Genomic DNA, 16,504 nt, shown 5'->3' on the forward strand with positions numbered 1-16,504 from the left:
GTGGTAAATCGCCAGAAACACCATACAAAACCAATTCACATACTGCGCTGGTAGCGCACACTTCAGCCAAATATACTGTTTTGCCAAATAATTGTCACAAGAATAAGAAATCTTTGTCCTATGATTCATTTGTTAGATATTTGATAGTTTAATACTTTAAACGCCGTGGATAATCGGAAAATAGAAACATATAACAGTACCAGGTTGTTTCATCAAGAAAAGAATCATATATAGTTATTGTAACCTATTTCTCATTTATCTCTTCCAACCATATTTTCGCCGTGTCAGGATTCCAGGTCATTCCCCACCAATGAGTATGAGATAGGTCGCCATTCCAAACACCATCAGAAACCATATTAATTTTTCCTAAAGGGTTACACAGAGAACAAAACTGTGGATGAAACCACCAACCGATACCATATACAGCAGCACAGTTGACTGTATCATTCTGGTCTTGGTCATTGTCGAAAGTAGAGAATGAGGTTCCTATAAGATCTGATAATAAACACGTGTCGAGCTCGTTTCTAATTTGATTTCCAAGACTAAGTAATCTATAGCCAGTTGATTCGTTGTCAATTTTAAAATTATCGTAACCATTTGCGAGGTATTCATTAGTAGTGGGATTCTTCATTTCGATAAAAATCTTGAATCGTGAAGACTTAGTTATGTAATGCAGACTGCTCAATCCGATCCAGTCTGAATCAGTACTGCTAAATCCAGTTTTATATTCTTCCCATGACATATTGAATACAACGCCAGGGTCATAGTGTTGCATTACTATTGTACGTGCTCCCCATGCCATTCTACAATTAACCTGAAGTGGTCCTGGTGCATCCTTTGGTAATACAGTAAACTTGCGAAATTCACCTTTATAATACCAATACTGACAGCCTTCTGCACACCCTACAATAGACGTAAGAATATCGAAAGCGATATTGATATTATCTTTAGGAGATAGAGACTATTACTGAATGTGTCAATCAGAAAAGTTCAGATGTTATAAACATTTAACACTATTGGTACCATTTCTATGCATCAGAGATAGTTCGGTAACACCTGAACAATCAACAGTTAAAAGAACGGCCTATGAATCTTACCTGTCATTAAGCGTTTACATTGTGTTCCGACATAACTATTAACACAATTACAAGTTAAGGTGGTTGTATTGAATTCCCCACTATTGTAACAAGTCTGAAAAATCACATAATCATTTTAGAAAAATATATATATATATCTACACTGGATTCTGCCAAAATCATCTCCATGTAAAATCCGTTTTCATTAAATAGTTTTAAAGAGACAGATGCGCCAATTTTTTTTACTAATCGCAGCTTACCTCAGCTAAGCTAATAAGTAACAATGTTCACAGCTCACCGTCAAAATTTTAGCCTTCAAATCCATGTGTCCAGAATTATAAGCGTTTGCAAGTTAAAAAGATGAGTCATCTTTTCTTGAGACACGGTCATATCAACCACCCAAAATGGCACATCTATCCCTATATATAAATCTATAGACACTTTTAATAAGATTTTTTTGGCACTAAGATTAACAACCCTCTAAACATTCCAGTTAGGTTTGCGCGATTCATTCATAGGTTCAAAACGATATACTGAAATGACTACTAGAATTTGATGTAGTGTAAGTATTGATAACGTTTTCGGAATTGGATAGTGCCTTACCTTTTCTGCATTTTCAAAATATAACACATTCGACTGACTTTCAGCATTGCTACAATCTGATTTCATAACTTTTTTATGAAGATGACATTTTTTCTTGTCTGTGAAGTAATTGTATGAAATACAGAGAACGTTGTTAGAACAGTACTTGGCACATTCTAAATTACTCAACACACTGACTGTCAGAAATCGCAAAGACGGGTCTAAAACTTGATTACCACAAGTTAAATGTGGAGTATAACGATTCCACGTTACAGTTACATCTAGTAAAGACATATTTCTTATGAGAAAACATAAATAAATCCATCTGCCGATCCATCTGTACATCTTTAACCAATTGCTTATAATCTATGACTATGATTTGCGATGTACAATTGAGGTAAATGAATAATCTAGTCCTTGTTATTGAATAATCGAGCTGAAATATTATTCTAAGAAGCAGCATATTAAATTACAATCGAACTTGAATATAAACAAAATTTATACAGTTTTTTTAAAGTAGGTCTGGCTGAGGTATTGTGCACGATCCTAGGAGATGGTTGTTGATGTTTTTGGAAGTCCATTTCTGTTTTCTGATTTTCTCAGTTTGGTAGTGCTTTTGTAGATACTATACGCCGTACATTTTATATATGAATTGTGATATACCGTAATTCAATATGCGTAATGTATGCACTTAACCTAATTGGTGAGATATGAACTAATACGAATTTGATGACCGTTATTTAGATATGGTATATGTTAGGTTTCGATTCCATCGTTATATCGATATAAAACAATCAAAAAAATTTGTCTCAACTCAAAGTAAAAAAAAAGTTAATTGGCGTCGACTCTCAATTCCACTTCTAGATCACAACTCACCCACTCCGTACAATGTAAGCTTAAATGTTATGTGGGTATATGTTTGACTGAATTTTACAAATCCTGATTTTAGAGTGTTACAAATATACCTAAATAAAAGGTTATGACCACTTGCAAGACACCTCCGTACTGGTTCAACTGAGGCAATGTGGCTGTTATTTTGCAAAAAAACTTCAATTGATTAAAATGAGAATTTCATATTTTGATTCTTTTTATATGCTGTTTTATAAACTGTTTTAGCGATATGAGTAGTTTTTTTTTTAAAATAAATTTCTGACATTATTAACCTCTTTATTTACGACCTAATCAAACAAGAAAAATATATGAATCTTAGCTAGGTAAGACAGCGGTGACAAGCCTATCTAAAATTCAGCACAATTGATTATTTACCAAAAATACATCAAACACATGAAATATTGCTACTAAAAACGAAGCAGATTAATTTGTCTTCCCCTTATGATTTCCTTTGAAGATGACTGTTTTTTTAAGTATCAGCACATTAAGCGTTTGAAAAATTAGCCCATCATAATATCCAACACTCTATGTCATTTTGTGGATCCCAAGTGCCACTTAACCGCAAATTAATCAAAGAATAGCACGACCCTTACGAAGCCTGAGGTTGTTTTATATATTTGTTTCCGGTTATGTGTCTCTGTAATAAATTCAGTTCTGGACAGAATGGGTAACTTGGCCACCTTTTAAGTCGAAAAGAGTTTCAGGGACCATGGTAGAACCTAATTAAGTATCCCACTGCATTTAAATATAAGCTTACCTATCGGTTTTGTCATTAACACTGTAAGATTTAAAACCCTTTAATTATATACTAGTACATTACTTTAATGTGGTAAATCGACGTTATCACCAGATTATTGGTGGATATTCAATATTTTATGTTTATATAAAAAAAACCGCAACAGGTTATCAAAATATCTTCTAAAAATGCAATCGTTTAACAGTTTACAAAGTGTTTATTTCCATTAAACTTTTATGAGTTCGAAAACTTTTATTTGTGATGAATTTATTATTTATGATTTCCAATACTCCTTAAGACACTAATCGAAGTCATTCTTCGAACTACGATTGTCTGGTATTTATTTACATTACAAATCAGAGAACATTTACCAATAAAAAAACATAGCCCCGTGTGCTGTGAAAAAACGAAAAAGAGCAGGCTAATAACGCTGTCCTGGAAAAATTTGTATCATTGCAGCATACATGGCGTTGTCCGTCTTCATTAGCCCACATGGTGCAGAGAAGTTGGACTTAAAACTCTTATATTCAGAATGATATATTTTCTGATCACAATTTTGACACTTTTGAGAAATCACTGTGTGTGTTCATCGCTACAAAAACCAATGAAAATTATCCAATCACCTAAAAAATCGATAGACACAGGTTTTACCATCTTTGCATCAATGTAAGCTAAAAATTAAACAACCCGAAAATTTTTGTTACAGTTGGAGCTTTCTAGAGAGCTATATATCTGAAAGATGCATCAAGGATGCATCGTGGGCCTGGCCTCCTTGAAAATATTAAGACAAACCGTATGTTGTTTGTTGAATATACTTCATTGCCGTTGATGCAAAAACATCCTCAAATGACTTTTCCAGCCATAAAAAATGTATGAAGAAATTAACTTTGTCTCTGAAAGCATACATATTTAATCTTTCCAAGAAACACTACCACGTAAACTTGGATCTTCTGTTTAAAAATGAATTTATCTGGTATATTCAATTTCCTTATTTTTTCAATAAAATCGGTAGTGCCAATGGCAGTAAAAAGTGGTCAATGAATTCGGAAACTTTGTAGCATGCGCTGCAACAGTCAGAAAAAATCGGTCTGCCCTTAGGCATGAGTCGGAGTCAGGATTTTTGTGAATTTTTGGTGAGGTATAAATGAGGCGTTGACCTACTTCCATAATAATTAATTGATCTAGTTCGCGGTGGTGATTTGAATTGTTTAATTGAGTTTCCAATTCTAACATATGGTCATCTCGATTTTCAATGACCCAATTGCCCTTGTCACTTTTATGGATTATGATAGTGCGATCGTTTTTCAAAATGGTCAAAACAGAGCGTTCAAAATTGGTAAAGTTGTTCTTTTTATTTATCAGTGGTAAACGGCAAACTTCTTCGTTTAGACTATCGCATTCAATCATAATATTATGGCCACTCGTTTAGTTTAAATTATTTAGAATAAATAGCTTTGGCAGTGGAGGCCATCCTGTGGATGTGATAAAAAAAACCAATCATTCCATTGAAACGGGGAATAGTTTTCGCGTCGAATGAAGGCTTGTGATATAAAAGGTCGTTAAATCTTCTAAGGTTACTAACTCAAGTCCATCATTCGACTTTGGATTCACAAGATACCTCTCTGTCGTTCAATCCAATATGAAATAAAACCTTCTTTGGAATAGTAGATTGAGAAATCTTAAAAAAATTAAATGGTACCCGGAAAGGATTCGGCTTCTGTATCAGGATCAATAGCTGGGATATTACAGATGTTGGAGGAACCAATGATAAGGGTTGGTTTCACTAATGTAGGTAGAGACCATTTGGTTTTATCTTTTTGGTTATTGTTGCGCCTTGGTTTACATGGAGATTGCGAGTTTCCTAAACTCAAACCGCAGCGGGTTTTGGTTTTAGGCTGTGGGGTTTCTGGATTTAATTTTGGACTGCATTTTTGTGGTGTTGGTGTGGAAGGGGGAATCAGTTTGGTGATGAAATGGTTGGTATGGTACTAGTATTAGGTCTTTTGTTCGGTGTCGGTGGAGGTCCTGGGTAACTGTGTTGATGATGGCGTGCGTTTCCGCTTTGGTGGGACGACGGTGGCGTGATGGCTTCTCTCTGTGAGATTGTTGGCAGGTAGACTTCGAGGAATACCCAGGACACCACACTTTCAAATTATCAATGATTCGCGCGAACTGATGTATTGTTTCTTTTTGTAGTCGTCGATGACTTTTTTTGCTTTCGTCGAATGTTTTTTTTACGTCAGATTCTGAAATATTTCGTGTTTTGATCAAGTTAATTTTGTTGGCCAACTGTCGATCGCAATGATCCTTAAGTAATCCGTAAAAATCCGTACAAGCACTACAATTCATCACAAAATCTCATCCAAAGAATGACAAATTCTGGAGTAAAGGAAGTATGGCGTTTCGAATAGAGTAAGCAAGATCTGCTTCGCGCACGACATTTACCTGCTGTAATGATGACTCGGAACTATGTCTTGTTGGCAAAAGATTTACACGTCTAGCTGAAATCAGGTATACTCCTATTGAAGGTAAGGCCTTGGTGGTTGTATATGCACTTCACAAAACACATTACTATGTTTTAGGACACAAAGACCTTTGCCATAGACAGCTAGAGATAGGGTTTACAGAAGATTGTGATCGCCATGTGATAAATCCACATTATAACAGAGAAGACTATGAACTTGTTACGGTGTTTTTAAATGCCTGGATGTTCGTCATAGAATTTCATCAGTTGCAAACACACAAGCTAACTGCAGAGCTTAAGAGGCTGTGGTAACTGTGAAACTCATGCTTGTGGACAACATTAATGCGACTGGATCACTAATAAATTACAGAGGGCATTACAGAAACTCTATTGACCCAGAGACAAAATCATTCCTAGCTTTGGTCCTGTTTGGCTCATCCGTGATGCTATTCCCATATAAATTAGATCGATAGATACACTCCCCGCGAAACTATGGCGCTGTATTTGGTTCAAAGTAGGATCCAAATCTGATTGTATAAATTCTTAAAATCGCGTGGTCATTTCTTACGTAGAAATGACTAATCTTATAAAATTAAAGTATTTTTACGTGTTTTATCTCCTAACTTATTTACTCAATTTGAGTCTTCTAGAACCTAATTTTAACCGTAGACTTTGTAGAACGCAGAACGCGAATTTAACCTTTGGAACTTCACTACTGGATCTTGTTCGCTGAATCGTAATCTTTCGACATTCTTCACTGGATCGTGTTCGCTGAATCGTAATCTTGAGAACTTCTCCACTGGATCGTATTCGCTGAATCGTAATCTTTCGACTTTCTTCATTGGATCGTGTTAGCTGAATCGTAACCTTGAATATTACGGAAATTAACTTAGATCACGTGACATTTTCTGCATATCATTATTATTCGTCATTCATTTCATAAATTGTAATTCTAAGCAGTATCTAAAATTATAATAGAACAAAATTCACAGGAAATACACGCAGTTCTCTCTTCTTGGGGTAATTTATTTCTCATTAAAAACACGAATAATAGAATATATACAATCAGATCTGGATCCTATTTTGAACCAAATACAGAGCCATACGAAAAAGGACCGAGTTGAGGTCTCATCGAGAGATGGCACTTGCCAAAGGACATTCAAGGGAACACTAACGCTGAAATGAACACACACCGTTTGGCACACGAATCAAAGTTGTATGCAAAAGTTGAATTAAAACGACCCGAGTGGGAGAAAGGGGGCGTTCTTAAGGGGGATAAGCAACAAACCATCTGCAATATATTAATGGTAAAGACATGTGATGAGGTAAGAGAAGGCACAAGAGTATAGAGTTTATCGAACATAGCTTGTTCATGCAGCCTGGAACATGCATCAGCAATGGTAGAGTTAATTCCTGGGATTCCTGTGGCCAAATAAATGTCGTAAAAGCCACATGATAGTCTTGTTTCTAGAGGATCCTTTATTAAGCACTGATTTGGCTACAATATTATCTGTATGAATAATAACTTGACACATGACACCACCTCACTAAAGCCAAGAAAATGGCGGCAACCTCCTTCATATTAATGTGTTCATGGGACAGATTCCAGTTAGAATAATATTAGTCTCCTTCAATATAGCCATCTATGCCATGCAATGATGCATCAGTCTAGATTGAATTCACTGGCCTGTTGTCCAAAACCATAATACATACTGCAACGGAGTTGTTTGTCGTGAGATAACAGCTAAGATATTAACAACGTTTTATTTACACTATATTCAAACTAACAAGAGGTCTACACTAAATCTGAAGAATCCACCCGAGATCTTCTTCCTCTTAGCACGACGTGATCCTAACCCTTGCTAACGAATGAATCCTATGTCCTTCCTCCTTCCTTGCCAAATCGAGAGTTCCCCAAAATATGTTTTCGCCCTATATATATACTCCGATAGGCGTCGCTACAATATAGAAAAATGAAACAAAAACAAACAATCGAAAAAAATGAACAAATACACACTAATGAGCAACATGCAAATGAAACAGAAAGAAAAAAAGTCACTATAATGTGCTAAAAAAAGTTTATCGAATGTCACTATATTGTCTTATTGCTGAAAAAACTATATTAAACACACATGATAAACGCTTGAGTTATCTACCGGATTAACTAACTTCTATTGAAATCAGATCAGATTTTAAAAAATCAACATTTTTAATAGTTATGCACTCTTTTAACTTTAAACATCATTTCCCTACGATAATCACATTAAGGTCCTTCAATATAAAATTGTATCGAAAAAATTGAAAGACTTTAGTGACTGCATTTCCTTTAGCTTAATGTCCCTAAGGTGCTGGAGAATACTTGGTATATTATCCATCACCGATGACTTGTATATCATATTATGGATATATTTGCCTCGGTAAGTTATTTACCCCACTGCATCTGTCGTCATAGCAACCTAATCCAGATATCCATCTTCAAAAAATCCAAGTCATCATTTTCGTGAATCTAATGCATATTTTCTCCAATGCTCGAGCTAAATCTTTTATGCAAGCCACGACCTCGACGTTTACGAATCTGTTTTCCAGCATGATGTTGAGCTCTTTTACCATTTCATCTAAGTCAAAAAAATCTAGCTTCGTCTCGTAGTATGTCTTTTCTACCCCAATGTCTTCAGGCCTTTGGAAGATCTAACTTGTTTCTTTATCAAGGCGATATTCATTCTGTTGATGATACACTTATACATCCAAACTGCTTCGTCGAATTGTTTTGCGGACTTCACTTTGTTGTGTATGTGACGACCTTGGAATTTACAGGAACGAACTGTCAGGGTACCACTATAGACAAGCTGCTTGTTGGCAGGCTTGTTTGTTGGGTTCTACTTGCAAACTGCAAAGTAGATTATTCTTACCAACTGTATAGTCGTTGGTAAGAGACTGGATACGGACTTCTATCGGCTATGAATTTACTTTCCCAATGAGATAACAGCTAAGATATTAACAACGTTTTATTTACACTATATTCAAACTAACAAGAGGTCTACACTAAATCTGAAGAATCCACCCGAGATCTTCTTCCTCTTAGCACGACGTGACCCTAACCCTTGCTAACGAATGAATCCTATGTCCTTCCTCCTTCCTTGCCAAATCGAGAGTTCCCCAAAATATGTTTTCGCCCTATATATATCCTCCGATAGGTGTCGCTCTGAACAAAGAAAATAATTTGAATTTCCCTCCAAATTTGGGCCGACATCTGGAGACACTAGTCTATTTTCTATTGTTACCAAGTACTCAATTAACAATAACCAAGATGTTAATCTTATAGTAAGTACTTATAGGTAACAGTGGACCTGTCCAGATAATTCTAGAGTATAGTAAATGCTACTATACCCTTTTGTTCCATTACGACCCCAGGAGGTAATAGCATTAGCGGTGACATCTTTGTCTCCAGTCCAGGCAACTTTTTTTTTTTTTTTAAATTCTTCACTTAAGTTTACTTTATGGGAGCCAAGACACAGAGAATCTTTCTTATCCAAAATTCTGCGGAGAAAAGTCCTACCTCAACATATAACCTCCGCAGCCCGGCTATAAGCTCGACACTCAAAACATCTAATTGGTGTCTGCTAGCACATTTACGTACGGCAAAAGTGACTAATAGAACTTTAAAATCTGACAGTATTGACTCCGTATTAATTAGCACTCCTGGAAAGACAACAGATGTGCTAGGTCCACAATTTTTAGACCAGTTTATGCGAAATCCAAAAGTACGAAGAACAATCAATAAAGTATTCAAAGCAGAAACACTCTCATTAAATGTTGGGCTTTTGACCCCACCCAAAGGTAAAAAAAAATCGGGTTATGAATAAAATAACATCACCAAACCAAATGGTAAATATAATATTTTGTCATCAATATAGAAACATATGGCAATGGCTGAGAGTTTTAGCTTGCCATTTCATCCATTTTGCTTCACTATTACGACAATGAGAAAACATTCCGAAAAATGGCAGCTCAGACATCGAATGGATCCACAGGAAAATAAGTATTACGGAATCTAAAACAGTGAGCGGTGAGGTTATATTTTAAAAACTCAGTATTGTCACCATAACAGCGAAAAGTATACCTCTGTAAAAAGGCACAGTACGAAAGATTTGAAACTATAGTTTCGATTTCCCTAACAGATCCAAATTATAAATAAAAAAACCTTTAGTTTCGTTTTACAAGTCGTTTTTGTGCAGTTGGGCACAATGCGGCAAGTTGGGCAATGCGGCAAAACGAACCCACCGATACAGCAATGCCCCAATCTAAGAGTTATAGGACTGCATTGATATTTCTCATACTTTGAGCTAACCTGTCAAATATTACAACACCATGTTTTACTATTTATTGTTTACTTCGCCTGTACTGAAAGCAGGAATCATATATCTGCCTCGTCCTGTTTTGATATTAGTTCTTAGTTTTTCCTTCAAAATCTTTTTGTAAGCCTTCTGTTGTTTGCAGACCACACAAAAAAAACAAAAGAAAAACATGACAAGCTTAATGGATATAATATAGGTTATTGAGACTTATATTTGATCTTTTTGGTCTCATGAAAACTCGATATTTCAACTTTGACTCTTGTTCTATATATAGGTATTAAAATACAATAAAGAAAGATGTATTTAAGATTGGAAAGTTTTTATGATGTATGGTTGGTTGTGATCTAGAGTCAAGATTTTTTACAACTTGATACTAATTTGAAAATCTCTATCAGCGCAATATATGGTATTTTTGGTCTTAACTGTAAATTAATAGTAGAGAGACTTAGTGATTTTATTTTTTGTGTTATTTTTGCAACTGTCAAGTACTGAAATTCAAAATGAACGGTTGAATCTGTGTCAAGAGTAACCTACCAAAGTGCAATGAAGAGACAATCAGATTACTATACTGAAAATCGATTTACTCACAGAAAGTTGTGTACAAATATCTATTGTCTACCAAACAAACATTTTTTTCTCTAAAAAGATTTACTTTTATTTAAGAGATACAATTGCCATTGTCAATCAGTTATCTTCTTGAACAATAAGGTCTTTTGTTATGTAAATTGTTTGCTATGGTAACAAATACAGTTTATAATAAGTGATTGAAAGTTTTTCAAAGAAGGCTGATTCTTCAGAATCATCTATATTTGATTGATATAGTTTAAAACAACATTGGAAATTGTACCTGTGGGGGACTGTGAGCTGTTGAGTTGGCGGTATGTCAGAATTAACCTTTCTGCTGCTGTATTTTTATATGGTTCAAGGTGCACTGTTGCTATATTCTGACTGTAAAGATACAGTTTACATGAAAATACACTACAAAGAAAACTTAATAAATGGCTACTCTAGATTATTTTCTCCTATAGAATCTGTACACAAATGTTTAGAACTCTGCAGAGACGATGTTTTATGTAAATCAGTTGGTATTGACACCAGTAAAATGGATTGTTATTTATATGATGGTAGAGTTTATGCTGGATTACCAGGAACAGTCAATACAGATATGATATATTACTGGCAGCTAGAAGGTAAGTGGTGATCATACCAGAATATCTAAATATTAATGTTCAATATTAGATTAGATCAGATGCGTTTATTACATTAGCATTTGCAAAACATAATGTTATAGCATTGACAAAAAGTAAATACAAAAAAAGTTTTTAATACATTATTTACAAAATACTGATCTATTTATATAAAATAGAATAATGAATATATAGAGGTTATCCTATGGCTACGAGTGGGTATGGATTTTATGCTTTCTGGTTGTGATATTTTCACATAGCCACTCTTGAAAATATCACAAGCACTCATGGCATAAAAATCAGTACCAGTACCAGTATAATATATAGTAAATATAATTCAATAGTTGTATTATTATAGTTGAATGTCTTATACATCTTGGATATAGTGAAGATTCTACTAGTAAAATATATAGTAATATAATTCAATACTTGTTTTATTTCAGCTGAATGTCCTATACATCTTAGATATAGTGAAGATCCTGCTAGTAAAATATATAGTAAATATAATTCAATACTGGTTTTATTTCAGCTGAATGTTCTATACATCTTAGATATAGTGAAGATCCTGCTAGTAAAATATATAGTAAATATAATTCATTACTTGTATTATTTCAGCTGAATGTCCTATACATCTTGGATATAGTGAAGAGCCTACCAGTAAAATATATAGTAAATATAAAACAATACTTGTGTTAGATGGTGATGAGAACATAGTCTCATGAAAGCACTGTCCTAGGTCACAAAGATTTATGATAAAACAAGGTGCAAGTTAAAGGTTAAGATAATTAGATATGTTAACTAAGGATGTCTCTGTAATACTATCTGTGGTAGTATCATTTCTTTAGCTGAAACATTCTTCTGATATATCAATAATCATCTCAAGATAAAACCTGTATTGTGAAACAAAATCTTTTCATGTATCTATAGGAAAAAAAGAAGCATTTATATGAATAGTCATCGTAGGAAATTCAAAAGAAAAAAAGTCAGAAATGTTAAGGCTATTGAGGGTTAAGTCTACCATGGACTAGGATATTACTGAAATTTTAATTTCTTCTGTAAGCTGTAACAAGTCTCTTGCTATAGACATGAGGATATTGGTCTTGGAGATTCTGGTAGTGGCGTCTGATGATATGAGAAGCATTAGTGGCAGTATGATTGTAGGTGGTAACAAAGGGTATTATCTGGTTGTCGTGTTGAATATTTAGTTGGTCCATCCAATAACTCTCGAGTTGTAATCTTCTTTGCTTTGGCTTGATATCCGGCATAGGTTGTATCTTTTCAATAGGCATAATCAACAAGTCTTCAATGGAATGGTCGGGTTGGTTAAAGTGATTGGAAATTGGTCTGTTTTTGCCATGTACTATATTGTAACGATGGCCGTTAAAGCGAGTTCGCAGCGCGTTCTTTGTTTCTCCAATATACTGTATGTCGCATTTTTTACATGAAATTAGGTAAATCAGATTTCTCCGCTTGAAATTAAAAAAGTTTTTCCGGTTTTATTGTTTTTAAAGAAACAAGAAATAGGTACATGTTCGCAGGTACGACACGCAGAACCACCACAAAGTTTTGAGCCAAATCCAGTAGGCGAAGGAGGAGGGTCATTTTTCTTCTGAAGTAATAACGTGTCGTTTGTAATTTGGCGTAGAAATCGTTTGAGTTACCCTTCTCTCGTAATTTATTAAAAACTAGGTTGCATGCGGAATCAAAATCGGTCTGTTGAGTACAAATCCTATGGAACCGTAGGATTTGATAATCGCAGAGAATGTATGCTTCGGATGAAACGTGCTTTTGAACAAATTTGGTGCGTATCAGTCTCTTTAAAAAACACTTTAATATCAACTTTGGAAGTTTTTTCGAAATCGTTTCCCTTGAACACCGTAGTGTCCAAGAAATCCATACTATTGTCGCTAATGTTCGCCGTTAATTTAACTGAAGGATGGTGATTGTTTAGTATTTCAAAATATTGCCAAAAGTTTTCTAGTGATTCGGTCCAAATGATAAAAATATCGTCAAGAAATCAGCCGTAAAAAAGAGGTTGAAAGCTGAAATTTGGTCTATTTCGCGTTCCCATAAATATGACGTTGACGTAAATTGGGTTTTGCAGAAAGATAATCATATTGTGCATCAGAAAGAACCTTTTTTGTTACTAATGTTTTCAAAATATCGTTGATTTTTTTAGATGTTTCCATAAAAATTGGTCTTTCTAGTTCGCGATAATGAGTTTGACTACTTAACTGTTTATCTAATTCGAAAATATAATCAGCGCGATCCTGTATTACACAACAACTGCCTTTGTCACTCTTACGGATAATGATGTTATCATCATTCTTCAAGTCATTTAATGTCAAACGTTCAAAATTGGTTAAATTGTTCTTCTCGTGTACCAAAGGTAACCGAGCGACTTCATCGTACATTTCATCTCAAATATCAATAATACCATTGCCTATCGCACTGTCTGGTGGATTCCAACCAGATTTTTCAATAAATTTGGTACGCTTTCCGCGGCCAAGATGTTCACGAAAGAAAAACTTGAGTTTAAATATTCGCTGAATTTCTTTAACCGAAGACAAAATTGGTGAAATAGACAATGGCTTTGCCATGGGAATGAAAGTCATACCGCGATCCAAAAGTCTTTCTTCGACGGGAGAAAGTTTACGCGTACTAAATTTTAGAATATTTCCTCCACGCGTCTAGTTTAAATGGGAGACCATTCCAGCAGACGTCGACCATTACATTGAATCTTGGGATGGTAGTGGCAACAGGAGAAGGTTTATGGTAGATAAGGTTATTAAAACGACGGAGATACTTGTATTATTTCAGCTGAATGTTCTCTACTTCTTGGATACAGTGAAGATCCTACCAGTAAAATATATAGTAAATATAATTCAATAGTTGTATTATTTCAGCTGAATGTCCTATACATCTTGGATACAGTGAAGATCCTACCATTAAACTATATAGTACAATATATAGTAAATATAATCCATTACTTATATTATTTCAGTTGAATGTCTTATACATCTTGGATACAGTGAAGATCCTACTAGTAAAATATATAGTAAATATAATTCATTATTTGTATTATTTCAGCTGAATGTCCTATACATCTTGGATACAGTGAAGATCCTACCAGTAAACTATATAGTACAATATATAGTAAATATAATTCATTACTTGTATTATTTCAGCTGAATGTCCTATACATCTTGGATACAGTGAAGATCCTACCAGTAAAGTATATAGTAAAATATATAGTAAATATAATTCATTATTTGTATTATTTCAGTTGAATGTCTTACACATCATGGATACAGTCAAGATCCTACTAGTAAAATATATAGTAAATATAATTCATTACTTGTATTATTTCAGCTGAATGTCCTATACATCTTGGATACAATGAAAATCTTATTAACAAGATATGCAGTAAATTTTACTCCGACATTGTAAACTGGACTCATGCTGAAGAAATATGCGAGATGGACGGAGGGCATTTATTTGTAGCGGATACAACCGAGAAGATAGCTATTCTTCGTAAGTGTTCTATAAGACTATTTGTCAAATGTGTATAGGTGGCATTATGTTTCTGTTGAATGCATTTGGGGTTGATAGAATAGTTCTTTTTGGTTTGGATTTAATCGTTTTGTTTGAACGTGTTTCTATATTACCTTAACGTATCGTCGATGAAAATATCTTTTATCACTGCTTTTATAAAAATAATCTTTTCATTAGTTTTACATGCTGCAGGATGGTGGAAATTAATGATCCGTGAACAGCTTGGCGACCCTGTTGAAATTTCCGTTTTCAGGCGTATAGCAATAGTATGTAAAATTAATTATCTTTATCTCTTCAGAGGCTCATTGCTTTATTGGAGCAACAGATATTTTACAAGAAGGTGATTGGAATTGGTTAAATGGTATTCCTGTTGATCAAAATATGTGGATCGTGGGAGAACCCTCTTATTTAATGGGTATTGAAAATTGCTTAGGAAATGTTGCTCAACCTTCGCCTGGCTTTAACAACATCCCTTGTTCTTTTAAGTATGAATTCATGTGCGAAGTTCCTACAAAAAAAGTTTTCAACAAGTAACAAACTGTTTATCAAAGGGACGGGTGGACCATTTTTGTGACCATCTTAGTCTCAGAAACGGAAATTTTTATTTTACCTAAACCAATCAGTTATAGTGTTAACAGGTCATCGTCAAAATTTGAGTCTTCAATTGCTCGTGTGTCCAGAATTATCCTCGTCATTTTAAGATACTTTGTGATATATAGAAAAGACAGATACCGAATTAGTCATTAAAATTCATAGTTTGAAGTAGTTTTAAAGGAATGAATCGATTTTCTTACATTTCTAGTACTTCTGAAGACTATTTAGGTATATTAAACACTCAAATCAATCCCTGAAAATAGCGCAACTGCCCCTTTAAACATGCAAAAGGATGTACTCTTGTTCGCAGTTTAAAATTTGCATTATTAATAATTACTTTATTCGCACACTCAGTGCACATACAAAAAAAATTATACAAAAATTCAATTTATTCGAATTGATACTGTGTTGTGTGTGACAATTAATCTTACTTCGTACATTTCCAGTACTTCTGGACGATTTGCTGCGCTTTATACGATCCGCTCAAGATTTTTCTATGATCTGTTTTACGTTATAACCTGCAGTTTAGATACATTCCGACATGATTGAGTTCTTCATTGGGTTTCGATCTACCACGACAAGAACTGCGATTATATACGCAATGTCTTTTACGATCATACTATAGAGGGTGATATGATTTGAGCTACAACTGAACCCCGGCGGGTATATAAACAACAGTTATACTTTGTTCTCACTATCGCGATTCTCCGGACGATTGTGGCTTTATTGCGATGATCCTATCATCAGATCTTATCAGGAAGTCAGTCGTGATAATGTTGTTAATGGTAGAAACTGTTCAAAAAATTGCCATTTTCGTCTTTATTTATGACAAAGCACGACTTAAGCAAACACCTAATCCTATCTGAACACATGTGATTATATCTTAATGGAAAATCAGAAAGTGGCACCATAAATTTTGTGTCTTATATAATTATGTAATTGTCTTCCGAAGTTCTAAAACTGCTCGAAATTACACGTTCTATTTCTGTATATTTATAACGGAGTCTCAAGGAAGGATGTGTGGTCATTTTAACTATCAAACACGTGTAATTCTTGTAATTTCT

The 16,504-nt window shown here is 34.4% G+C and overlaps 2 protein-coding genes across 2 annotated transcripts; one reads left to right on the forward strand and one right to left on the reverse strand.

The window, feature by feature from the left end:
* Positions 1-400: 400 nt before the first annotated feature.
* LOTGIDRAFT_98064 (hypothetical protein) lies at positions 401-781 on the reverse strand (the record flags this gene model as incomplete). Its single annotated transcript, XM_009045571.1, has 1 exon — positions 401-781. A coding segment is annotated over one exon (381 nt), but the record flags the coding sequence as incomplete, so codon positions are not given.
* A 10,203-nt stretch (positions 782-10,984) lies between these two features.
* On the forward strand, positions 10,985-15,380 carry LOTGIDRAFT_152104 (hypothetical protein; the record flags this gene model as incomplete). Its single annotated transcript, XM_009045572.1, has 10 exons — positions 10,985-11,294; positions 11,735-11,788; positions 11,907-11,990; positions 14,198-14,263; positions 14,296-14,349; positions 14,382-14,447; positions 14,480-14,545; positions 14,578-14,631; positions 14,664-14,825; positions 15,145-15,380. The coding sequence occupies 10 exons, from the start codon at positions 10,985-10,987 to the stop codon at positions 15,378-15,380; spliced, it is 1,152 nt and encodes a 383-aa protein (XP_009043820.1).
* Between the last annotated feature and the right edge of the window lie 1,124 nt (positions 15,381-16,504).

This window comes from Lottia gigantea (assembly GCF_000327385.1).
Source record: "Lottia gigantea unplaced genomic scaffold LOTGIsca_1, whole genome shotgun sequence".
NCBI lineage: Eukaryota > Metazoa > Mollusca > Gastropoda > Lottiidae > Lottia > Lottia gigantea.